We start from the raw sequence: 25,176 nt of genomic DNA on the forward strand, positions 1-25,176 counted from the left end.
CCTGATTGTTGGTTCACATCTGGCAGCTAGTCAAAAAGGCTGGGGACCCAAGACATGAAGTAGCAAGCAGCATTCTCTGCTTTGTCTGACCATGCCGGCTCACAGGGGAGTTAGTCTTAAGAGGTTCAAGTCCATAAGGGCTTTTGTCATCCCAACCTTCACCAAAATGAGTGAGTGACTGAGGCATAACTCTCAGTCACCGAGGATTATTGAGCCAGCTTGGGTGCATGCCCAAGAAAAATGTAAGTTACACATGCATCTGTGGCCGGTTTTCCTTCCAAAGAGGTTCTCAGAGATTTAATATTGATACATTTTCCTTTAAAAATGGGGAGGGGCTGCTATGAGATGAATGATTACATACTTGTGAGACTTTAGTTAGTGCCGTGTCATATGATAAGGTGAACATTTAAAGAAAAAGTAAGGGAGGAAATAGATCTCTCAGGGAATGGTGAGGGAAGGATTAATCTCGTCTTATCTTTACTCTGTACCTGGGAGGATAAGCTCATAACTGACAATACTGGTGTGGAATCTTTTGAAGGGGCTGCTTTCTCTTTCGCCTTTAGGAAAGAAAGTCTAATGATAATAAGCAAAGGAGGGAGTATAATGAGGCATGCTGGACCTCCCTTTTCATCACGCCCTGGAATTCAGTTTTTCGGGTTCCTCTGGCATCCACTTAGCCAACAGGGAGTCTGTTTAGTTGGTGGAGGGAGCTTGGGATTTTGTTTTTGGTTTACATTCTCCTTTATTTGGGCCAAGATTTTCCAGAGCCAACATCAATGGCAAACTTTTATTTGGTCTCATCATTGCTGTGATGGTGTGGCTGTCTGCCCCAAGTCCACCCTGTCCCTCCATGGGGCTCTTATGGCCAAAGGACTTAAAACCAAAAGACTAATAACTGATTTATATGTTCTAGGCCAGACAGGAATAGAGGTGGGAAGGCATTCATCAATCCTTAAAATCTTTTTTAAGTCATAAAAGAGCCAAAAAACAAAAGTCAAAAGACTTGTCATGAAAGGCAAGGTTACCAAATTGACTTATCTGTCAACTGTATGCATTGAACTGCTGTAATCTAGGTTTTAGTTACAGACTTGTAGCAATTAACTGTATAAAACTTGAACATTTTGTTAAAACCATTTAAGCTAAGAAATTTAGAAACTCTGGTTGTCCTGCAAAGTTTTTTGTGGTCTCTCTAATATTTGTCCTAAAGTGGTCAGTACATTTATTTTTATAGATCGATTTGCATAAATTCTATAACTGGGAACAAGTGTACAAAGGTTATTGATGGCAGTGGCTGCTCCAGACAGCCTGCCACTGCCATCATGCCAGCTGCAACAGGGAGGCAGGCGGGGCTGCACACTCCATGGAGCCCTGCCCCTTCTAAGTTGGGGCAGGAGCTCCCTGGGTGCTGCTGCAGCCACCCAAACCACAGCTGCAGACCAGGCCTCCAGCTCCATGGAGTAGGCAGAAGTCCTCCCCTACCCACCCTTACCATTCACCCCCAACTTTCCTCACCCTCCATCCCCCCTACCCTGAACAGCTGCAGCCACCCACCAGCTGCAGGCTCAGGCATCCCTGCACTCTTGGGGGCCGAGGAAGGCCCCCTACCCTCACAGGATCCAAAGTGCCTGCTCCTGCTCCCTGGCTTCTCCCTGCTGTCAGCACCCTCTCAAATCTCAGAGCAAGGTCAGGCTGAGCCCTGGTGCCATGAATGAAAGTAGGAGGCAGACAGATTCCTGGGTAGAAGGAGGTGTGTCCCCGGTGAGGCCCCACCTTCAGGTCAGGGAGGGCCTGAAGGCTGGGAGCTGGGCTGCCAGTCCCACTGACCAGAGTGGGAACTTGTGATTCTTTTTCCAGCCCTCCCATGGCTTCCCAAGGACCAATCAGTGCACACTTCCTCCCCTCTGGGGCCCATAAAAGCCCCAGGTTCAGCTAGAGCTGAACAGACATCAGGAAGAGCAGCTGCAGAAATGAACTACTCTCTCTACTGATACCAGAAGACATTTAGACAACCAGCAGCAGAGAGGGGCTACCCACTCTAGGGCCTCCTCTCTGCTGAGAGCCTCAGAGACCTGCAGAGACATGCAGACTAGCAGCTGCAGAGAGGAGCAACCCACTCCAAAACCTCCTCTCTTTTGAGAGCTGCAGAGATGACAGGATGACCGACCTGCAGAGAGGAGCCTCCCAATCCAAGGTCTCTTCTCTGCTGGGAGCTGAACACTCATCGGGACACCCTGACTGTGGAAAGCAGCTACCCTCTGTTGGTCTCCTGTGAGCTGTTCTATTGCTCAATAATGCTCCTCTTCACCTTGCTTACCCTGCACCTGTCTGCATACCTCATTCTTCCTGGTCGAAGGACAAGAACTCAGGACCCACTGAATGGCAGAGGTAAAAGAGCTATAACACAAACAGGGCTGAAACATGCCCCTTGTTCACCATGTTGCAGGCAAAGAGAAAGAGAAAAGAGCTGCAGTCCCTCAGGGAGCCCAGACTTGGGAGCTCCCCAAAACAGGGTTGTAACTCTTTGGTATCCTGCAGTGCCTGGTGTCTCCAAGCTTGCAGGCACCACTGCATCCCCTAGTTCCAGCTGGGGAAACTACTTGCCATGCACCTAGTCCAGCCACAGCCTCACAGAGAGCCAGTGCCCATGTCAGCACCCAGAGTTACCTGCCACTGCAGCAGCTGCAGCGTCTGCCTGTGCAGTGGCCTGACCCCACATTTGCTCACACACCCCTCTTGGCTCCATTCCTGACTCACCCTTGGCAGGCATGGGATCCAGGCTGGTAGCATGGGCTGAATGCAGCCTGCCAACCCCAGTGGATAGAACAAGCCCAGCAAGTCCGAGCAAAACTTGGGCAGAGGTGCCACTGGCCAGAGGTTTTAGGCCATAAAAGCAACACCCCAAGGATCCCGTAACATTATTGTGATGTCTTCTCCATAATTTTCTTATCTTTTTATGGAAATTTCTTTTTTTTTTTTTTTTTTTAATATATATTTGAGACGGAGTCTCACTCTGCTGCCCAGGCTGGAGTGCAGTGGCCAGATCTCAGCTCACTGCAAGCTCCGCCTCCCGGGTTTACACCATTCTCCTGGCTCAGCCTCCCGAGTAGCTGGGACTACAGGCGCCCACCACATGGCCCGGCTAGTTTTTTGTATTTTTTAGTAGAGACGGGGTTTCACTGTGTTAGCCAGGATGGTCTCGATCTCCTGACCTCGTGATCCGCCCATCTTGGCCTCCCAAAGTGCTGGGATTACAGGCTTGAGCCACCGCACCCGGCGGAAATTTCTTGATTAGATTACTGAATTAAGGATGGAGCTCTCAGAGTGATGAAGCTTTTTTTTTTTTTTTCTTTTTTGAAACAGTCTATCTCTGTCTCCCAGGCTGGAGTGCAGTGGTGTGATATCGGCTCACTGCAACCTCTGCCTCTCAGGCTCACGTGGTCCTCTTGATCACCTCAGCCGCCCCAGTACCTGGGATTATAGGCATGCACCACCACACCCAGCTAATGTTTGTATTTTTAATAGTCATGGGGTTTCATCATGTTGGCCAGGCTGATATTGAACTCCTGGCCTTAAGTTATTCACCTGCTTCAGCCTCCCAAAGTGCTGGGATTACAGGCGTGAGCGTCCTCACCTAGCCAAAGAAAGTCCTCATCTAGCCAAAGAAAGCATTTTAATATTTGGCTGTACTATTAATAGTTCTGAAAAAGAAGTCAGTCTATTTTACCTGAGGACCTATCCTTTATAAACACTTTATCTAGGCTTTGATTTTTTTTAAAAAAACTGAAGGTACCCTTTTGAGTGACACCAAAACCAGTAAATTCAGGCCTGTTGATATGTGACACTGGGTAGGTTCTCCTGGGATTGGACTTTCCCAGGACTAACCAAGCCACAGGGTTTAGGAAAGCAAAATACCCATAGGGATGGGGCTTCCTAAGAGAAACTCCCCTGAGAACTGGACATATGTAGAACAACAGGTGTGCTCTTCAGAAGCACCAGCTGCTCAGTCTGCAGAGCCAGCTCCAACAAGTGGGTTTATAGGGGTTTCAGGCCCATGTTCTACACTCCTGTAGCCCTTTTTATGACAGAACAACACAGAAATACAGGAACAAAGGAAAAGACTATTTCTAGAGGAAAAAGGGATCAAACAATATGAGTATTCATAAGAGAAAGTACTAGACAGTACCCTAGAGTTCCTGCACCCAGTACTAGTCACACAAATCCTTTTCTTCTATTTATTAAGATTTTGCAGAGGAGACAAAGAGCAATTCTTAATGTCTGCCCAAGTGGATCTCCCAGAATGAAAGGCCAGGAGCCTGACTGGAAAGAAATTCTTACTTTTCTCAGCCAGACATGGTAAGTGTGCCAGCTACTTGGGAGGCTGAGATAGAAGAATCACTTGAGCCCAGGAGGTGGAGATTGCAGTGAGCTGAGATCACACCACTACACTCCAGCCTGGGTAATAAAGTGAGACTCTGTCAAAAAAAAAAAAAAGAAAAAGAAATTCTTACTTTTCTGCTGACTTACCAGTGCTTGGGCTCCCTTCACTGAGGCTTCTGAAAGAACAGAATGGCTTTGGTATCCTGCTTACAGGGACAGAACTACAGAGGCCAAGAAAAATGTTTGTCCTTTCTCCTTTGAAGGTTTGCTAAAAAAAATCACCCACAAAAGAGATTAATGGGAGAAATAGCGTATGTACTCATTCATATGTCTGTGGAGGAGAAATACAGAGTGATTCCCCCTTCTTGAGAAACAGTAAGTCTCGAAGAAAGAGACTTTCACTCCCTTTTATCCAGGAGTGAGAACAACTAGTTGAACAAAACTGACAGCTGTCAATCAAGTGGGAAGTCCAAAACTCATGAGAGACCCATCCAGTTTTCAATCATCATGGAGGAGCGAGAGGAGCTCAATGGCCCCTGCTGGTACCAAGTTGCCAGGTCCCTGCAATGTTCCAGACAAAGACAGTGGTGGTAAAAAGAGAAAAGTGGAGGTGGAATGCAAATAGGGCAGCAGGAAGATATGGGACTCTCCGTTTTAGGGTCTTCGAGTTTTTCAGATTTTCTGAGACGTGGGTTAAGTCTTCAGGTTAGTCTCCTATTAAAATATAGCTAAAGTCCCAATTGTGTTTGAAACTTTCAAAAATGCAGATTGAAAGAAGGCCTTTTATTGTCTTTGAGACATCCAGACTCCTCTTGTCCTCATTGCATGCTTCAGAGTTCAATTTAGATGTATCTCTTACGTCCATTTCTATCGAGCCTTTACCTTTAAATTTTAAACTTGAAAAACTGCCAGAGTACCTGATAGTGATTGGTCAGAGACAGAGCCACCGAATTACCTGATGGCAGCCCTTAGAGACCACGGCCTTAGAACCTAGGTTATGCATAGCCCTCACCTTAGGAAGGAGTCCCTCTAAGGGCAAATAAGGTGTGATAGTCCTTGCAACACTGAAGCATGGGGTATCCTGTGAAGCATGAGCTTACTTGATGCAGCATGAATGCACCCCAGGAAACATAAGCATGCGCCTCCAAGTTCAAGCATACCCCAAAAGTGGGTAGCCATAGAACCAGAAGGGCAGATTCCCTGAAAAAAAATAAAGACCTCAAGACCTCATCCTCAATGGGAGATCTTGGATGCAAGAGGATTTACTGATTTTTCCATGAAACAGCCAGGCCAGGAAGATAACTGAGCTTAGAGCACTCTTGCTAGTGCCAATGCATTGATTAGTGCAGATGGCACAAGGGAGAAGATCTTGGGAGCCAATTTTGATCCCTTCCTCATCACCAAGAAATACTAGCAAAGACTGTGGGATCTGTGAAGGACAGAGGGAGAGCTTCATTTTCTATAAAACACAGTCTACAGATTGAGGAGATGCAGCCTTGGAGGTGGAGAGCTATAAAGTTAAAAACCACAGAGCAGGGAAGAGAAGTCAGAGGGGTTAAGAACAGAGTCTTGATTGGACAGCCTTTAAGCCCCAAGTCACATGTCTCTTAATTGGCTGTTCCAAGGTGGTCAGTTAGTTCTTACCACATGATCTGTTGGTGAGCAGTTGGAAAATTCCCAGGTACAGATTTTTTCAGAAAATGTTATTTGACTTGGCTGCAGAAAAGTAGGTTTTGCAACACTTACTAAGAACACAGAGAACATGACCGTCACCTAAACCTGCCATGGCCTCTTGGGTTTGTTTTTTGCTTTTGAGGCACAGGGAGTCCTTCTTGTCTATTAACCTGGAGGCATAATTTGACAACCTAGATAACAAATAGAGATGGGCTTTCTAAAAATAATTATTTTTATTTGGGAATAAAACATTGCAATGGGAATATGTGTTCCAGGGTAAACTATGTGCATATTCAGGTAGGTAAAGTAAGACAAAGCTTAAAAAAATGATGAGGAGAATTACATATTTGTTTTGGAATGATTATCCTTGGCTATAAAGATCAATAACAAAGCTGACATCGGTTTGAGGTTCGACAGGCAGTTGCTGGGCAGATGTTCTTGCAGAAGTATTTTTCTTTAGGTTTCTGAGAATCTATAACCTTTGGGCTTACCAATAGCAGTGATTGATTTGTTTACTGATTGTTCACAGAATAAGAAATCAAAGGAGGCCAAAATAAGGACAGTCATAATTCTTTGCCAATTGTCAGTTTGAAAAGGGTACCCAAATCCCTCCACATGAGAAGTAACATAAGTGGCTTTCCTACTGGCTGCAGCTGTAGACCCACCTCCTTCCCCAGCACATAAATATCCCTGTTAACATTAACTGAATCACCTCTGGGCAGAGAAAGAAAGCTCTGTATGCACAGCCCAGCAAAGAGCAGCACACAGCTGAAAGAAACACTCAGAAGACAGAGCTGAAAAAGAAAACTGGTGATGGATCTCATTCCAAACTTTGCCATGGAAACATGGGTTCTCGTGGCTACCAGCTTGGTACTCCTCTATATGTGAGTAACTATGCAGGCATGTCTGCTCTTAACTCTAAGACCTGAAGTGCTAATTAGGCCCATCTTTTTCTTATTTGTTTTGAAAATAAAAGAGATAATGGAGGGGAGGTTACCTAAGTGCCAAATGCTATGAACACATAAAATATTATTAATCTGTTAGAGCTCTTAATACAACATTTGAAAATATAAAACTTAGGCTGGGCATGGTGGCTCACGCCTGAAATCTCAGCACTTGGGAGGCAGAGGCGGGTCAATCATGAGGTCAGGAGTTCAAGACCAGCCTGACCAACATGGTGAAACCCTGTCTCTACTAAAACTACAAAAATTAGCTGGGCATGGTGGCACATGCCTGTACTCCCAGCTACTCAGGAGGCTGAGGCAGGAGAATCGCTTGAACCCAGGAGGCAGAGGTTTCAGTGACCTGAGATCACACCACTGCACTCCAGCCTGGGCAACAGAGCAAGACTCCTCAAAAAAATATATATATATATGAAACTTTGTCATGCTGAGTACGTTGGACTAAAGAAGACTGAAAGACTTCACAAATTCCTTCAGAACTTCTGACCTTCTTCTGTCTACCCATCTCCCATTCTTTCCCTCCTGAAAGTGCAGGGTTGGGCTTGCTCTGAAGTTCTTTTATCTGACTAAGGGAAGATCTTCCAAAAAGAATGCAATTGTCTTGAGCCTCGACAAATAATCTCATCAATCAGAAGACTAACTCACAGGAAAGGAGAAAAAGTTTGATAATACTTATTCTTTGGAGCACTGCTACCTGAGAGACTTTATCTCCATAATAAAATAACATTTGTTCATCATGCGTTTTCTCCCCTCACCCTCCCATAACTTGTGTCAGCAACTCCCTATTAGAAGCTGCTCCCCTGTTTTTAGTTCACAATGCTATTTAAGCTTTAATCATTCAGTCCTTATTCTAGTCTCATATATTGTGGGCCTCCAGTGCTTATGCATGTAAAATTGTGTATGGATTTTAATTGTAACCACCCAAGGAAATCACCTTACCCCCTGCCTAGACTGACCCTATTCGTCAAGTCAGGGGAATTGCAATAGAGAAAGAGTAATTCATGCTGCCAACAAAAAGAGCCAAACTCTGTACAATACTTGAAGAGATTTATTCTGGGCCAAATATGAGTGACCATGACCCATGACACAGCCTTCAGGAGGTCTTGAGAACATGTACCCAAAGTGGTCAGGGTGCAGCTTGGTTTTATACTTTTAGGGAGGCATGAGATATCAAATACATTTAAGAAATACATTGGTTTGGTCCAAAAAGGCAGGAAAGGTTGTGATTTTTGCAGAATTCTTTGTGATAGAGCAGACTCCAGAGAAATTGCAACAACTTAAAGTCTTTCAGATCTGGCCCCAAGGAGCTATAGGAGAGAAAAATCTGTCAGATCAACATTGCCTGCCTCTACTCCAACTGGAGCTGTTTCAAAACCAACATCTAGAAATCTTTTTATCTGGCTGCCCTGTGAACTCAGAAACTAGTCTGCTAAAGATTAACTTTTGGTCTTCTTTTGCTTTGGTAGAACAACCTCTTATTAAGTACCTGTTTAACTGCAACATATACAGACCTAACTTTCATGACAGCACAGCTGCAACACCACCTCCTGAAATGAGGCACAGCTGTTTAACTGGATTGACATTGCTAGGAATGTGAGACTGGTTTAGAGTGGTTTAATGTGATCCCTTGCGACTCAGCTACCAATTCAATTGTCGTCTCCACTAGTATGTACATTTATGACAGGGGTATGTTGGGGCTCCAAAAATGAAACCCCAAAATATGACACTTCGGCATGTTGAGGACTTTGAACCAAAGGAGATTGAAAGGTCTCAGAAAGGCTTCAGAAGGTAACTCTTACGTTCTCCTGTCTCCCAACCCTGCTATTTCTCCTAAAATATAGGGAGGGGCTTTCTCTCAAGTTCTCATACCTAAAGGAAGGACCTCCTAAACAAAAGCCATAGTCTTGAGTCCCCTCCCTATAATCTCATCAAAAAGAATATTAGCAAGGCCAGGCATGGTGGCTCACACCTGTAATCCCAGCACTTTGGGAGGCTGAGGTGGGTGGATCACCCGAGGTCAGAAGTTCAAGACTAGCCTGGTCAACATGGTGAAATCCCGTCTCTACTAAATATACAAAGATTAGCTGGGTGTGGTGACAGGCGCCTGTAATCCCAGCTACTTGGGAGGCTGAGGCAGGAGAATCGCCTGAACCCGGGATGCAGAGGTTGCAATGAGCTGAGATCGTGCCATTGCACTCTAGCCTGGGCAACTTCATCTCAAACAAACAAACAAAAAGAATATTAGCTCACAGGAAGGGAGACTAAAGGTTGAGAATACTTGTTCTTTGGAGCACTGATGCCTGACATACATTATAATAAGATGACTTTTGTTTATCATGCTTTTTCTCCCTTCACTGTCTCATATCTTGTGTTACCCACTTCCCATCAGAAGATGATACATTTTTGTATTTCAGAATGCTATTTAAGCTTCAATCATCAGGCCATTCTTTGAATATCATATCTTTCAAGGCTTCCATGCACATGCAGGAGATAAATTTATAAGGATTATCTCCTATTAAATGATCCACTGTTAGTTCATTTCTCGGACTCAAATACCAAGCCTCCATAGAGGACTGTTCTCTTGACTCTACAGATGTTACACAGATCCATTGAAGGAGTAAATAAACATTATCCACCCCCTCTTCATTCAACTTCCAGTTTCTGTTACTGAGAGTGTTTGCTGACATCATTCAATCCTGGGGATGCTTTCTGATTGACTATGAGTTTTGATCTACCTGGACTAATCAACCAGAATTTACCATGGGCAGATAATGGATTATAAACAACTGGAAATCGTGTTCAGTGGGAACCTCACCTACCTCTTTAGCTCCAGGCATTTTGGGGGCAGAAGGAAGACTTTAGGAAGTCTTATCTCATTACCTTCACCTCTGTATTCTGTGTCTATGGCAAGAGATATGTAGAAAGATTGCCCATTCATGATAGGCATAAATGATTTCTTCCCCACTCCCACTCACCCACAGGGCATCATTTACTTAAGGCACCACAGGGCACCCCAGATTTCACGGGAGGCTCAAACGCAGCTCTTCTCTCCTTTCTGTTCCCCTGGCCTGGAAATGCCCTCTGTCCTGAAACTCAATTCCTCCACCCTGTAACATGCACAACAATTTACTTCTTTTTTTTTTTTTTTTTTTTTTTGAGATGAAATCTCACTCTGTTGTCCAGGCTAGAGTGCAGTCCCACAATCTCAGCTCACTGCAACCTCCACCTCCTGAGTTCAAGCAATTCTCCTGCCATAGCCTCCCAAGTAGCTGGAATTATAAGCATGCACCACCACACCTGGCTAATTATTGTATTTTTAGTAGAGAAGAGGGTTTCATCTTGTTGCCCAGACTGGTCTCAAACTCCTGACCTCAGGTGATCCACCCATCTCAGCCTCCCAGAGTGCTGGAATCACAGGCGTGAGCTACCGCACCCAGCCACAATTTACTTCTATATGATGAAATTTTAGAGCAGAGGAGATCTAGAGGAAATCTCAACACTGTCTTCTTTTCTGTCATATTGTCCTTCCAGTCTCTGGGAGCTTAGCATCTGCATAGAGATTTCTTTCTCCCCTCATATGAAATGTGCTAGCAGCCTGAAAAGGCAGGAGACTTTAAAGCCAATTTGGATTTTAAATATTTGCTGCCCTTTAAGTTCCAGTACCAGAGGATACATCCTTCGTTGGTGATGAGATTCCTGGCCTCATGGAGCAGGTAGAGAGGTGTCCTTATTTTTCTTTTTTCTTTGAGACAGAGTCTCACTCTATCACCCAGTCTGGAGTGCAGTGGTGCAATCTCAGCTCACTGCAACCTCTGCCACCCAGGTTCAAGTGATTCTCCTGCCTCAGCCTGCTGAGTAGCTGGGACTACAAGTGCGTGCCACCATGCCTGGCTAATTTTTGTATTTTTAGTAGAGACAGGGTTTTGCTATGTTGGCGAGGCAGGTCTTGAACTCCTGACCTCGTGATCCACCTGCCTTGGCCTGGGATTACAGGTGTGAGCCACAGCACCCACCCAAGGGGCTATTTTTGATGTGTGAGTAGGAAAAGATCCCCACAGAGGGAACCAAGCTAACACCTGGGCCTGGCCAAGGTGCCACTGTGGGGTCCTTCAAACACATTCTCTTCATGCAGTTTTTCAGCTTTATCACATTTTATAAGATTTATTTATTTGTACCAAATAGGGTCTAAGAAAAGCTAACCTATAAAGAAGAGAAATCAAGTTTCTAATTCAACTGTCTGGAATATTTCATGGTTACTTATGCTATGTAGCACAGTGAATCTTTTCTATCAACAGAAATGTTTCTGAATTTTGGAAGGCCTCTCTTTCAGCTGAAAGCACATATGGGACATTTAAAACTATTTATGCACACCATAGTTTTCAGCCACACTTTCCTAATTTACCTTTTTAGGGCCTACTTTGTGGCACCAGCAGCTGCATGGTTAAATTGGTGGGATGCAGCCTCTCTTTTTCCTCCAGTCTTCCATCCCTCAGTAACACCAGAGTGGGAAGTTCTGCAAGGATCCAGAACCTGCAATTAATGGAGTTCACACATAACCCATCAAAGATGAGTTGCAGGCAGGCCTGCCATAAGGAGAACCAGACTTAATGAGTTTTCCTGCAGAGGTAGTTGATGTACAGAAGCAGTAAACTGACTGCTGTGTGACTGATCATTTTGAGAAAAAAAAAGTGAGCATGACTGGCATTGTGCTTATCAAGTAAGGATCACCAGTTGGAGGGCCAGATTGCACAAGAGGAGGAACAGCCTTGAAATTTATTCTTTAGTCATTGGTTCCTCTGCATAGTGCCATTCAGAGAACAGACAGGTCAATCACATTTACTGTAGTTTATATAAATCAAATCATCTGACCACAGAGATTTGCGTGTAGCTGGAAGGTGCTCACGTTTCTGTGAAAGCAATGGAAGCCTTGAACATGGTTGCCATTCTGTAGAAATAAGAACACTATGATTCTTCCAAAGCTTCTCTGTGCAGGAATACTTAAGAATGGCCAGATTCTAAAACAAGGTCAGAGTTTAGAGGGAAGAAAAAGCATAAAGAGCTCTGAGAAAACAAGAAAGACAGTGTCACCAAAGAGTCTCAGTGACCCTCTGTAATTCAATGGATGTAGTGATGCACAAACTCATTATCAGTTCAAAAGATGGAAAAAAAAAAAAAACTCACCTTTTTTGCCTAGTGATATGGTTTGGCTCTGTGTCCCTAGTCAAATCTCATCTTGAATTATAATCCCCATATGTCAAGGAAGGGACCTGGTGGGAGGGATTGGATCGTGGGGGTGGTTTTGCCCATGCTGTTCTCACGATAGTGAATGAGTTCTCACAAGATCTGATGGTTTTAAAAGTGTGGCACCTCCTCTCTCTCTCTCTCTCCCTTTCACTCTCTCTCTCTCTCTCTGACTCTGTCTTTCTGTCTCTCCTGCCTCCATGTAATACATGCCTTGCTTCCCTTTCACCTTCCACCATGTTTGTAAGTTTCCTGAGGCCTCCCCAGCCATGGAGAACTGTGAGTCAATTAAATCTCTCTTCTTTATAAATTACCCAGTATCAGGTAGTTCTTTATAGCAGTGTGAAAATGGACTAATACACCTAGAAAGAGAATTTTCAAATCAGGAAAGAATCAATTAACTAAATAGATATGCATGAATGAAATGCCCTGGAAGAATTCTAGCCTGAACCTTTTAAGAGCACTCAAATTTGGGAACATCTATTAAGCATTCACTCTAGCACTGGGATCATGCAGACTTTAGCTGCTTTTAGTTAATCATTGTGACTTTTTGGGGTCTCAAAGAGGAGGCAGCAAAAAAGATGAGGATTGAAATGTAGTGGGATTTTAAGGAATCAGAGAGACCAGTGGGGTTCAGGAGGATATTTATTAATTATTTAGGTGCACCAGCCCAGTCAGATTAACATCCAGAGGACTGAGACCTGAACAAAGAATTAAGTTACCTTTTAAGCATTTCGTGGGAGAGGGGAGATCTGTGCAGAGGGAAGCATACTACAGAAGTGAGAAACAAATACAATTATTCAACTGAGACATGCATTACATCATTTCTTACTTTTCAAGGAATCACATGTTTTGCAACTTGAGTTTATCTGTCTAGTGACCTTGCAGTTGCACAGCTAGGGAAACAGGGTCTTCATAATGCCTGGGAAGGGAGGAGAGATAAGGCTCACTAGACTCAGAAAAAGAGGCAGTTAGTTTTTAAAAGACTCCAGCTCTTTCTGTTTTTCAGGGGAAGTTGGGTTTTTTATGTACAACTGAGTTTCTTCTTACATGCTCTTTAATTTCTTTTAATTCCTGTTCCATTCCCCCCTTTGGTGCTTTTTATAACAGAGGTGTTAATAGGAAGCACCACTATTTGCCGCCTCATCACGGAGCTGAGCTTTTTCTTCTACCGGCAGCAGCTGATATCTGGTTAAGCCACAACTGCGTGGTAGTGTGTTGGGCTACTATTGCCTCTGTAGTTGACTGAATACTCCTAATAAACAGGGGTAAAAGGCAAGGGAGGATGAGGCAAATGCCAAAAATAAGTAAGAACCCACTAATGAGTGTTCTGAATTCTCCAAAGACTGACAACCATCCTCCAAATAAGGAATCTGGGGGCCACCCTGACCAAGTCTGAACTAGAACACGTGCCATCTCATGCATTCTAGCTATGATTTTCATGACAGTCTGACCATTATCATCAACTTCTAAGCAACATTTGGTTAAATTAAATTTTTCACATACTCTTCCTTCTGAGGCTAAGAGGTCATCTAAAGCCAGCCTATTTTGATATATAGCATTTCTCATTTGTGTTGCTTGTATTGCCAATAAATCTAGTGCCCTTGATGTTTTATTGGTTATGATTTCAAGGACTGCCTGCAACCTTATGATACAGTTGAGCTATAGGTATAGATGGGGTACGGTACCCCCATGACTTGTCTTGCACCTAGGTAGCTGGCCTATAGTATTTAATGATGCTTTCAGGAGACCATTTATTATCTTTCCAGTCTCCTATGTCCATGTCTTTTTTGATATTTGTGTTTATTTTTGTGATTATGCCTCTTCTAGTTCTTCTTTCATTTTCATCATAAACGGGATATCCTAAGAGTTCCCCTTGCTTTAGAGGAATTAGGAAGAAGGATGGCTTGCTTGTTTTTAACACACAATCCCCTGTCCATTTAGCCAGCAGTTGCTGATATGCCCGTGCTCCACAGGTCCAATATAGGTCAGAGGGTGCTTTCTAAGCATTTGGAGCCTCTAGCTGATGCCAAGTGTGGCTTAGAGTAGAGAATCAAGAGAAAGGGTTTCGATCTGGTAAGTAGGAGTTGTTCTGGGCATTTCTTCAATAGAGTTTTGTTTTTAGTCTCATCATAATACTGTTGCCCTAGACAGGTTGTTTCTCCTACTGCCTCCGTGAAAGCCTTTCCTCATTGGGCGATACAGTACTTTCCAATTACAGAGGTTTTTAACAAACAAACACTGGCTGAGGCTGTTGGTTCACTGGTAGGGTAAGTGAAGTGAAGTGATCTTGTGGCATTAATTCCTTTGCCTCCCATGGCCACTGGTCCCCCATATTAGTTCCTCCACGTACACAGCATGAGGAAATTCCTAAGCTGCCAACTATGTTTTCAGCTAGTTGAGCAAATAAGTTTTTGGTTGATGAGGGAAGCTCAGGCACTGGCTGATCAAAATGCTTATAGAATGACTTATGGACCCGGAATTGCAGGGTTGGACACATTTGAGTTCTTGTAGTCTTTTTGACAATCAGTAGTAGAACTTTAAGGCCTTCTCCTTGTCTATCAACTCATAATAGTGCTGTCTGTCCTGTAGACCAAAAACGTAGCTCTGGCTTTAAGATAGTAAAATTTAAAGGATTGCTTGTCCTTGTCTTACAATCTGGTTTGGTTGGCATACTACTTAGCAGAGCAGTCTTTCCTGAATATAAGTGTTGGAGCTGTGTTAGTGTAGACCACTTAATGTTACAGTCCGGGCATCCGATTTGTAATTCTCCATAAAGATGTTTAGGACTGCTGTTGCTAAGCCTCTCTTGTGTCAAACCATTGCAGACTGCTTCTGGTTTTTTAGGATTACGAGCATACGTGGCATGGTAGGCATCAAAATACAAGGAAATAGGCCTTTATATAAGGGAAGGGCTTCTTTGGTTTGAGTTATAAGCTCTCCTTCTTTTTCTCAATCTGATTTAATATGTATCTCAAACCAGAATGCATAGGGTAAGAACGTAGGGTCAGAACATACATATAGCTGATTATTTCCTGGGTCACAGACTGGATAGGTGGTCTGGTCGTATGTGCAGGTTCCTAACTTGGTTCCTGCACATTCATAGTAGGTATGGTACAGTAGAGTTTTAACTATGGTGTTCCTTACCCAGGTAGTGTGTACACAGTGTGAGCATCCTTCTAGAGATTTCTTCCTTTTAGTGTAGGCAGAAATGGTAACAACATTAGTGTATGTAATAGAAACATGCTTACTCTACACATGAGCATGGCAAACCTTCCTCTGCGCATAGACATTTGCAGCATTTGTGGTAATAACATAACAACAGAACAATCAGTACTGACAGAATTATAACCAGGCTTATAAACTGTATCCACATTTACTTATCCGGAGATGGTCCTCTTAGCTTTGGCTGTGCATAGACTAGTCAGCTTCTGGGATGTGACTAGAGCAGAGCTTGCAGGAATCCCCGAAGCCTCAGCCAAAATCAGTTTTTCAGGCCCCACCTGAGGAAAGGGAATATCCATCCCTGTGTGTGCCAGTCTACCCGTCTTTGGCCAAAATAAGGCAGGAGGCAGAGTCAGGAGCACCTGGAGACTCAGGCTTGGAAGAAAGTAAGGCTCAGTCCTTTGGATGTTAATCCGACTGGGCTGGTGTACCTAAATAATTAATAAATATCCTCCTGAACCCCATCGATCTCTCTGATTCCTTAAAATCCTGCTACAAAATGTAATTTTTGCTGTTAGAGTTTCTGTTAGTTATCACCTCCATGTTACCTCCCTCCCTTGAACATTCCAGTTCCCGAGGTAATGTCTGGCCAGCCCCGTATCTATAAAGTTACAGTTTCTGTAACCTGGCTTTCTCTTTTATTTTATAGTTATGGGACTCATTCACATAAACTTTTTAAGAAGCTGGGAATTCCTGGGCCAACCCCTCTGCCTTTTCTGGGAACTATTTTGTTCTACCTTAGGGTAAGTGTTATTTGAGCTCCCTCTTTTTGCTTCTTATCAATGCAAACCCAAGCTCAGTCCTATCAGCAAAAATGTTCCTCCTCAGGAGGAAGTGCCAGTGTTTTACACTTTCAGAAACGGTGTGTAGGCCCTACCCAGAGCATGGCCAGGTTTACACCAGGACTTCCATGTTAATGGTCAGGGGGCTTGGGTTTACCTCAGTTGAACGGCACAGATATCTGGGAGATCAGCACTCGAAGTTCAGGACTTGATGTTCAGACTTTGCGAACCGTAAAGAGGACTTTCCTTCTGCCCTATGCAGATTTCTGAGAAGGTACAGTTGTCCTTAGTATTAAGAGAAAAACAGAAATGAGGAAATGGGAGCCTCAGTAGCGGCTTGTTAGCGTCATGTACCAGATTCAAACTTTCCTGTTTGTAGCAAGAGCTCTGGTAGCCTTTTGTTTCCTTCCTCCTGGACAGCTTTGAAAATTCAGTTCATTAGGCAGCTATTCACCACTGGATAATTTGCACATACTTGAATTCTGTCAAGAACTGTTAAATTCCTTGCAGGTAGTTCCATAGTTGTGCTCCAGCTTCTTCTCCCCATGATGTATTTTACAGATTTGAGAGGAAGAACAAGAAGGTTCTACTTTCCTGCTGCTTTTCTTCAAAGGCAGCACCCTGTGAGTGAGCCTGAGCAGGGAATGCTTATACTGAAGAAATATGGTGGCTGTCCATCAACTTCAGATATTTAACCACAAAATGAGCTCTGTTTTTTTTTTTTTAAAGAAAGGCAAAATTACTTAACAAAATAACTAGAAAAGGAATAATTTGACAAACATATTCAAAATTTAATTATCTAAACAGGAGGTAATACATGCTCATGGACTATGAATTTTGACTGAGCCTTGTGGCTACCCTGGTCTGTTGCTCCACCAAGGGCCTGGGGCCAAAATGGAAAGTCACAAGTGTATGTCCACGAGGCCAGTCAGAAAGCCTATGTGTAGGTTGCTCTCTGACTCAGGTTTTCTGTCTTACAGACCTGAGGCCTGTTTCTCAGATTCTAATTCTCCCAACTGAGGCCTTCATTGCCAAATTACCACTTAAGAATTTCATCCTTTTTTACCCTCTGAAAAAGCAATAATTTTTTCTTCATATTTCCCAGGTCAGTCCTTTAGGAAATCCACATTTCCTGGGCCATATGTTGCCTAGTGAGAACATCAAAACTGAAACAAGGAAGCAGGAAGGTTTGTTTTTAAGTGTCAGAAGTGACAACTCTGAGTGAATACTGTAATGTGCTGTGTCTGACATGTAGAGGTGGCATTTCCCACACTTATTATGTGTTAAGCTGGAAAACTGGAAAGTGAGTCCACTCTGTCATTTGCCCACTCACTCATTTTCTCACTCAACAAAATGCCTTGGACTTTTATTTAAATCTGCTAGACTAAAAGTGGTCCCTGATGTTTTTGACTTTCTAATTCAGCTAGAATTCTAGAAAGAACACAAGAGATAAATGAAAAGGACTCTGAACGAGGAGATAAAAGATAGCACATTCTCTTGAGACACTCGCTCACTTTCCCTCAGCCTCAGTTTCTTCATGTTCCCATGGTGGTGATAATTCAGGGGTTTATGAGATTGCAGAGACAACATATGCAGAAATGAAAGCACATCAGAAAGACAATGAGTTGCTTAGTGTTCATAGACAAAGGTAAGTCATTCAATAACTACACTAGTTAGAGAAAATTTAAAAGTGACTTTAAATTCTCCATTTCAAATATCTTCTCTATTTTCTCTCCTTTTCCTTAAGAGGTCTCTGAATAAGATTCCTGGCTGGGCGTGGTGGCTCATGCCTGTAATCCCAGCACTTTGGGAGGCTGAGGCAGGAGGATCACCTAAGGTCAGGAGTTCAAGACCAGCTTTGCCAACATGGTGAAACCCTGTTTCTACTAAATATATGAAAAATAGTTGGGTGTGGTGGTGGGCCCCTGTAATCCCAGCTACTTGGGAGGCTGAGGCAGGAGAAGAGCTTGAACCCAGAAGGCGGAGGTTGCAATGAGCCAAGATCACACCATTGCCAAGATCACACCATCTCAAAAAAAAAAAAAAAAAACCTCTAACTGCCAGTAAGTGGTAGCAAGCCTAACGTCATTGTATTTGACTTTTTTGCCCCAGTTAAATGTAGGGTTCAGTACATTTGAAATAATAATTGAGGCCAGGCGCGGTGGCTCATGCCTGTAATCCCAGCACTTTGGGAGGCCGAGACGGGTGGATCACGAGGTCAGAAGATCGAGACCATCCTGGCTAACACGGTGAAACCCCGTCTCTACTAAAAAATACAAAAAACTAGCCGGGCGAGGTGGCGGGCGCCTGTAGTCCCAGCTACTGGGGAGGCTGAGGCAGGAGAATGGTGTGAACCCGGGAGGCAGAGCTTGCAGTGAGCTGAGATCCGGCCACTGCACTCCAGCCTGGTCAAAAGAGCGAGACTCCGTCTCAAAAAAAAAAAAAAAAAGAAGAAATAATAATTGAATTGTATTTTGTTTCTTCTGCCAGGGTCTTTGGAAATTTGACAGAGAATGTAATGAAAAATATGGAGAAATGTGGGGGTGAGTATTCAGGAAACTTGCATTGGATAGAGCTGTTGCTATGTTGAGTTATTTTACTGCAGAGAGAACAATCTCAGCCCAGAGTCTACTTGGAAAAAGCTCTTGTCAACCTAAGTAACAAACAGAGAGAGGCTATCTAAAAGAAAAAGATGATCTGGGAAGTGAGCATTGCAAGGGGAATATACGTGTCATAGGAAACTCCATGCATATTTGGGATGTGAACAAAAATAAAATCTTTCGGACTCTAAACTCACTATGCCAAAGGGAAAGTTGAGCTTGAGAATTAAGTCATACATTACTGCCTTCCTTTTTTCCCCAGACAGATAGCTGTAATTTCATCACCCTGAGTAATAGCTTCATACATAAGCCACACTTCCACAACAATAGTAAAGTGGCGTCATTTGACTGGGGTAATACCCGAGGTTTGTTGTCCCATGCCAAGGAAATTAAGGATGCGGACACACAAGGAGTAAGGTTAAGAGCAGAGGCTGGATAGGTGAAAGAAAGAGAAAAGCTGTCTCCCACAGAGAGAGGGAGTCTTCCAATCTGCAGTAAAGTGGAGGAGGTTTTATAGACGAGCTTAAGGAGGCAGTGTCTGATTTACATAGGGCGTTAAAGATTGGTTGGACCAGGTGTGCCATTTGCATAGCACATAAAAAACTGGTTAGGACTAGGTGTGCTGTTTGCATAACACATGAAGAAGTTGGCTGCCCCACCCTAATGTTTTATTATGCAGATGGGTTCTCTACCTGGCTGGCACCATGTTGCCTGCTTTTTTACTGTACATAAGGTGACAAAGATAAGGGAAGATGGAGCCTCCACGTTGAACATACCTGGCTTCCAAGGTAGCCCTTTTCTGTTGGCACAGCTGCCGGCATTTACCCACGCAAGCTTCCGGCTTGTGTATTGATGTAGGCAGCTTGATTTTTTTCAGGCTGCTCTTTGTTACAAAAGAAATGATTTGGGGGGCAGCTTTGTATTAAAAGGGAATCCTTGCTGAGGACCCCTTTGCCTTCACTATCTGCCTAAATAATTTTTTTTTCTAGCTCCTATATCAATAGAAGGCTACATATCTTTCTGGATGGTCTCCCTCACAAGTGGCTCATATGGAAATTCCTCATAAGCCCCTAAATGCTTCATGATACACATCTGCCCTATAAACCAGCCCTATCATTGAGTTCTGTTGACTCACACCCTGATCATGTAAATTACCAGCTTATCAGGTACAGAACAAGGACAAGACCAGAAATCATCCCTCCACCTACCTTGAGATGAATATGTAACTGACTTTTCCTCTACTCTCTCTTTTCACATGTGTATCTTATGTAAAATGTAGATTTTCTGAGTACAACATGAATGCATAATTGATTTTTTCCTCTACTCTGTCTTTTCACATGTAAAATGCAGATTTAATGAGAGCTAATTGGTGCCTTACAGAAATGTAATCATCTGCCACACTGCCTGCTCTTACCCCCTTTTTTCCTTCCTGCCGGTTCCTTCCTCGTTCAATTCAGAAGTTCCCAAAACCATCTTTGGAAAAACACAGGTCACAGCTACCCCTGTGACTCATGTGTTTCCAGGTGTACCCTCAAGCTTTGACTCAATAAACCTCTATCAATCAAGACACCTGCCTCAGTCACTTTTTGGTTAACACCTTGGTGACCACAGTGGGATTCACTGAGTGGAGTCTGGCCCTCAACCTGCAGAAATGTTCACATCAGTGTGCTAGAACCATCTAGAGCTTTTTATCACTCTAACCAATTGTCTCATGTGTTGAGGTCTGGGAGCGTCTCCTTCTAGAGACCCTTGATCTCCCACAAACTGTTGCTTGAGACCTGAGTTTTCTTCTGCTATAGAGCACCTTTCTGGGAGTTTTTACTTACTTCCAACAAGGAAGGTGAGTTTCCTGCTTCCATAATGATGGAGAACAGTTTTTAGCTTGAGCTCCACCTCCACGTAAGGAGCTGATGTAGGGCTTCATTTTGGAATTTGGTAGCTGAGGATCAAGGCTTATTGTCAGCTAGCTATAACTTCCCCTTATGCTTGGAGATCTTGACCCTCTGTAAATTTTGTGATAACATTCTGTTTTGGGTTTCAATCTACCTTTCACTAGGTTTTACCAACTCTTGACCCCCTCTAATGTTTACTAGAATTCCCACAGCTACAAAATGTCAATTTTCCCCTCTAGAAACCCCAGCCAGTTAAGAAAAATCAATATGCAACCCAAAATATATTTCTTTGACATTTTTCTCTTTTGAGATGGAGTCTTGCTCTTGTCACCCAGGCTGGAGTACAATGGGGCAATATTGGCTTACTAAAACCTCCGCCTCCCGGGATCAAACAATTCTCCTGCCTCAGCCTCCTGAGTAGCCAGGATTATAGGCACCCACTACCATGCCCAGCTAATTTTTGTATTTTTAGTAGAGACAGGGTTTCACCATGTTGACCAGGCTGGTCTCGAACTCCTGACCTCAGGTGATCTGCCCACCTTGGCCTCCCAAAGTGCTGGGATTACAGGCATGAGCCACTGTGCCTGGCCTACAATTTTTTTTTTTTTTTGAGACGGAGTCTCACTCTGTCACCCAGGCTGGAGTGCAGTGGTGTGATCTCAGCTCACTGCAAGCTCTGCCTCCCGGGTTCACGCCATTCTCCTGCCTCAGCCTCCCAAGTAGCTGGGACTACAGGCACCTGCCACCACTCCCAGCTAATTTTTTGTATTTTTAGCAGAGACAGGGTTTCACCATGCTAGCCAGGATGATCTCGATCTCCTGACCTCCTGATCCACCCTCCTTGGCCTCCCAAGGTGCTGGGATTACAGGCGTGAACCACCACGCCCTACACATTTTTGTTAATTGAGATGGAGTCTCACTCTGTTACTCAGGTTGGTGCAGTGGCACTATCTTGGCTCACTGTAGCCTCTGCCTCCTGAGCTCCAGTGATCCTCCCACCTCAGCCTCCCAATTTTGACACATTTTAATGTGGCCTTACCAGAACTTCCCTTGTCTGAATCTAGGGAAGAGTAGAAAAGGATCTGACACATTCTCTGAGGGCTATTACCTACGAGGTTTTCTTTGCATAACAAGGCCACCTTCCCAGCCGCTCTCTCTCTCTCTATGTGCTATTAGAATAAGTACTTCATTAGAAATTCTAATTGTCAATGACAAAATAGTGGGAGTCTTTGAATTAAGACTTCTAAATTTAAAATTTTGATGACCTTTTATTCTAAACAATTAATTAAAAGATCAAATTTTTTAAAGGACCCATAAAATGGTCATGTCTATGCTTAAAAGTTATCTTGACTAAATTAATAGCAAAAATATGACCAAACTCACTATGCCAAAATGAAAAGTTATGGTTGGAAACTTGAGTCATGCAATACTGCCTTCCTTTAGTTCAAATCACATAGCTGTAATTTCACAATGCCGTGTCATAACCTCATACCAAAGCCAGATTCCCAAAATGATATCTCCCCAGATGGCCTCCCTCATAAGTTTCTCACAAGGACATTCCTTATGAGTCCTGAAATCTTTTAGGATACATATCCTCCTTCCCCATCATGAACCAGCCCTTAAAACCAAGTTCTGTTGAATCTCACTTACCCTGACAATGTCAATTTCCAGTTTATCTCGGCAGGCACAGGACAAGGACAAGACCAGGAAATTATCCCTCCACCTAATCAGAGTTAAATGCGTAATCGACTTTGCCTCTATTCTCTCTTTTCACATGTTTGCATTATCTTATGTAAAATGAAGATTTCCTTGTCACAGTACAAATATATAACTGACTTTTTCCTCTATGCCCTCTTTTCACAAGCAAAATGCAGATTTGCTGAGCACTTCTCAGAGCCTTGCAAGAATGTGACCATTTGCCTCACTACCTACACACTCTCCCTCTTCTCTCTCCTGCTTGCTCTTTCTCCTTTAAGTTCTGAAGTTCCCAAAACCCTCTTTAGAAAAAGCACAGGTCACAGAGCCTCCTGTGGCTGGTGTCCTTCCCAGATGTATTCTCAAACTTTGGCTAAAGGAAACTATTAATCAAGACTCCTGTCTCTGTCACTTTTTGGTTAACAAAAGAAGACAGTATTTAAAAAAATAATAATGAAGAGGATTACATAACTGTTTGCTTTATTTTATTTTATTTTGAGATGGAGTCTCACTGTATTGGCCAGGCTGGAGTGCAGTGGTGCAATCTCGGCTCACTGTAACCTCCACCTCCCAGGTTCAAGTGATTCTCCTGCCCCAGCTTCCCAAGTAGCTGAGATTACAGGCGTGAGCCACCATGCCCAGTTTATTTCTGTATTTTTAGTAGAGATGGGGTTTCACCATGTTGGCCAGGCTGGTCTCGAACTCCTGACCTCAAGTGATCTACCCACCTTGGCCTCCCCAAAGTGCTGGAATTACAAGTGTGAGCCACTGCACCCAGCCTATAATGAAATACTTTAAACATACAAGAGATTATGGAGAATGGTATAGGGAATGTCCAAGTATATACCACCTGGACGTAACAAATGCGTCTGTCATTTCTAACCATGAGCTCTTTGAAGAGCTCTTTTGTCTTTCAATGTCTCTTTCCTGTTTGAGCCACATCACCTTTCAATGTATGAAGACTTAAGTGGCTTCTGTGGTGAGAATCTTACTCTGTGTCATACCCTAATTGACCTTGGAGCTAGCTCTGCTGTGTACTGCACAACTACAAGTATGGATGATGGAATGTCAGGATCAAAATCTGGATTCCTTGGTGTGGTTCCAGCTGCAGAATCAGACATGCGAGGTTTAGTCAGCTCTGTTTTCCCCCACACAGGCTGTATGAGGGACAGCAGCCCATGCTGGTCATCATGGATCCCGACATGATCAAGACAGTGCTAGTGAAAGAATGTTACTCTGTCTTCACCAACCGGATGGTAGGCCTATATTTTCAAATGTATTAATCAAATTTTTTATTTTTTAATAATTATATATTCATGGAAACTTGCCCAAAAAATGTACAGGAAAGTGTTTTGTGCTTCCTCCTGTTTCCCTCAATGGTGATGTCTTATTTAACTATAGATACAGTGTATTTCTGTCACTCTAGTAACAGAAAATTGACATTGACACAATCCACAGAGCTTGTTCAGAGTTCCTGCTTTACGTGCCCTCATTTGTGTGGGTGTATATGCGTGTGTGTGTAGCATTATGTGAATGTACCCATGTGTATAATTGCATGACTATCAGCAATATATACAGATCTGTTCTATCACCAGCAGGCTCCCTGCTGGTATTCTCCTGTTGTTACAATGTGTAGCTTGTTTTTTCCTCTTCGCAGGGTCTATAGTAGAGAAAACTTTTTTTTTTATTTCGAGAAGGCCAGTTTATCCATTTTTCTTTTATAGATTGTGCTTTTATTGTAAATTATTCTCCTAGTACACTTTGTCGCTGGTGTTTTTTCTAAAAGTTATATGGTTCAAGGCAGGGCAAGGTGGCTCACGCCTATAATCCCAGCACTTTGGGAGGCCGAAGTGGACGGATCACGAGGTCAGGAGATCAAGACCATCCTAGCCAACATGGTGAAAACTCATCTCCACTAATAATACAAAAATTAGCCAGGCGTGGTGGTGGGCACCTGTAGTCCCAGCTACTTGGGAGGCTGAGGCAGCAGAATCACTTGAACCCAGGAGGCAGAGGTTGCCGTGAGCCAAGATTGCGCCACTGCACTCCAGCCTGGCAACAGAGCAAGACTCAGTCTCAAAAAAAAAAAAAGTTACATGGTTTAATGCTTTACATTTAAGTTTATGATACATTGTGTTAATTTTTTGCATAAGATATAAAGTTTAGATCATAGTTCATTTTCTGTGGCCTGTGGCTGTGCAATTTTTCCAACACCATTTTTGGAAAGGTTACTTGCCCTCTATGGGGTTACTTTTTCACAATTGTCAAAAATCAGTTGAGCATATTTCTGTGCATCCCTTTTTTTTCCTTTTTTCTTTTTTTTAAATTGAGACAGAGTCTCGCTCTGTCACCCAGACTGAAGTGCAGTGGCACGATCTCAGCTCACTGCAACCTCTGCCTCCTGGGTTCAAGTGATTCTTGTGCCTCAGCCTCCCAAGTAGCTGGGATCACAGCCGGGCACCATCATGCCTGGCTAATTTTTGTATTTTAGTAGAGACGGGGTTTTGCCATGTTGGCCAGGCAGGTCTCAAACTCCTGGCCTCAAGTGATTCGCCCACCTGGGCCTCCCAAAGTGCTGGGATTACAGACATGAGCCACCACACCTAACCTAAGCACCTACTTCTCATTCACTGTTTTGTCCCATTGATCACTGTGGTTATTCCTCCACCGGTACCACATTGTGGTGACAATAGTAGCTGTATAGTAACCTTTTTTTTTTTTTTTTTTT

The 25,176-nt window shown here is 43.4% G+C and overlaps 1 protein-coding gene across 4 annotated transcripts in view; it reads left to right on the top strand.

Annotated features, from left to right (window-relative positions):
* The first annotated feature begins 6,761 nt into the window (after positions 1 to 6,761).
* LOC111530151 (cytochrome P450 3A43) overlaps positions 6,762 to 25,176 on the top strand; it is a 39,381-nt gene continuing 20,966 nt past the window's right edge. For 2 of the 4 annotated variants that reach the window (XM_023197209.1, XM_023197211.2), the window contains exons 1-4: positions 6,762 to 6,935; positions 16,129 to 16,222; positions 18,752 to 18,804; positions 23,605 to 23,704. In XM_023197209.1, the coding sequence (XP_023052977.1) occupies positions 6,865 to 6,935; positions 16,129 to 16,222; positions 18,752 to 18,804; positions 23,605 to 23,704 (318 nt within the window). In that variant the 5' untranslated portion in view covers positions 6,762 to 6,864. Of the gene's footprint in view, positions 6,936 to 16,128; positions 16,223 to 18,008; positions 18,131 to 18,751; positions 18,805 to 23,604; positions 23,705 to 25,176 lie in introns of all 4 variants that reach the window. The other 2 variants (XM_023197212.2, XM_023197210.1) reach the window with 2 other exon arrangements.

The sequence above is a fragment of the Piliocolobus tephrosceles genome, chromosome 8 (assembly GCF_002776525.5).
Source record: "Piliocolobus tephrosceles isolate RC106 chromosome 8, ASM277652v3, whole genome shotgun sequence".
In the NCBI taxonomy this organism is placed as follows: Eukaryota; Metazoa; Chordata; class Mammalia; order Primates; family Cercopithecidae; genus Piliocolobus; species Piliocolobus tephrosceles.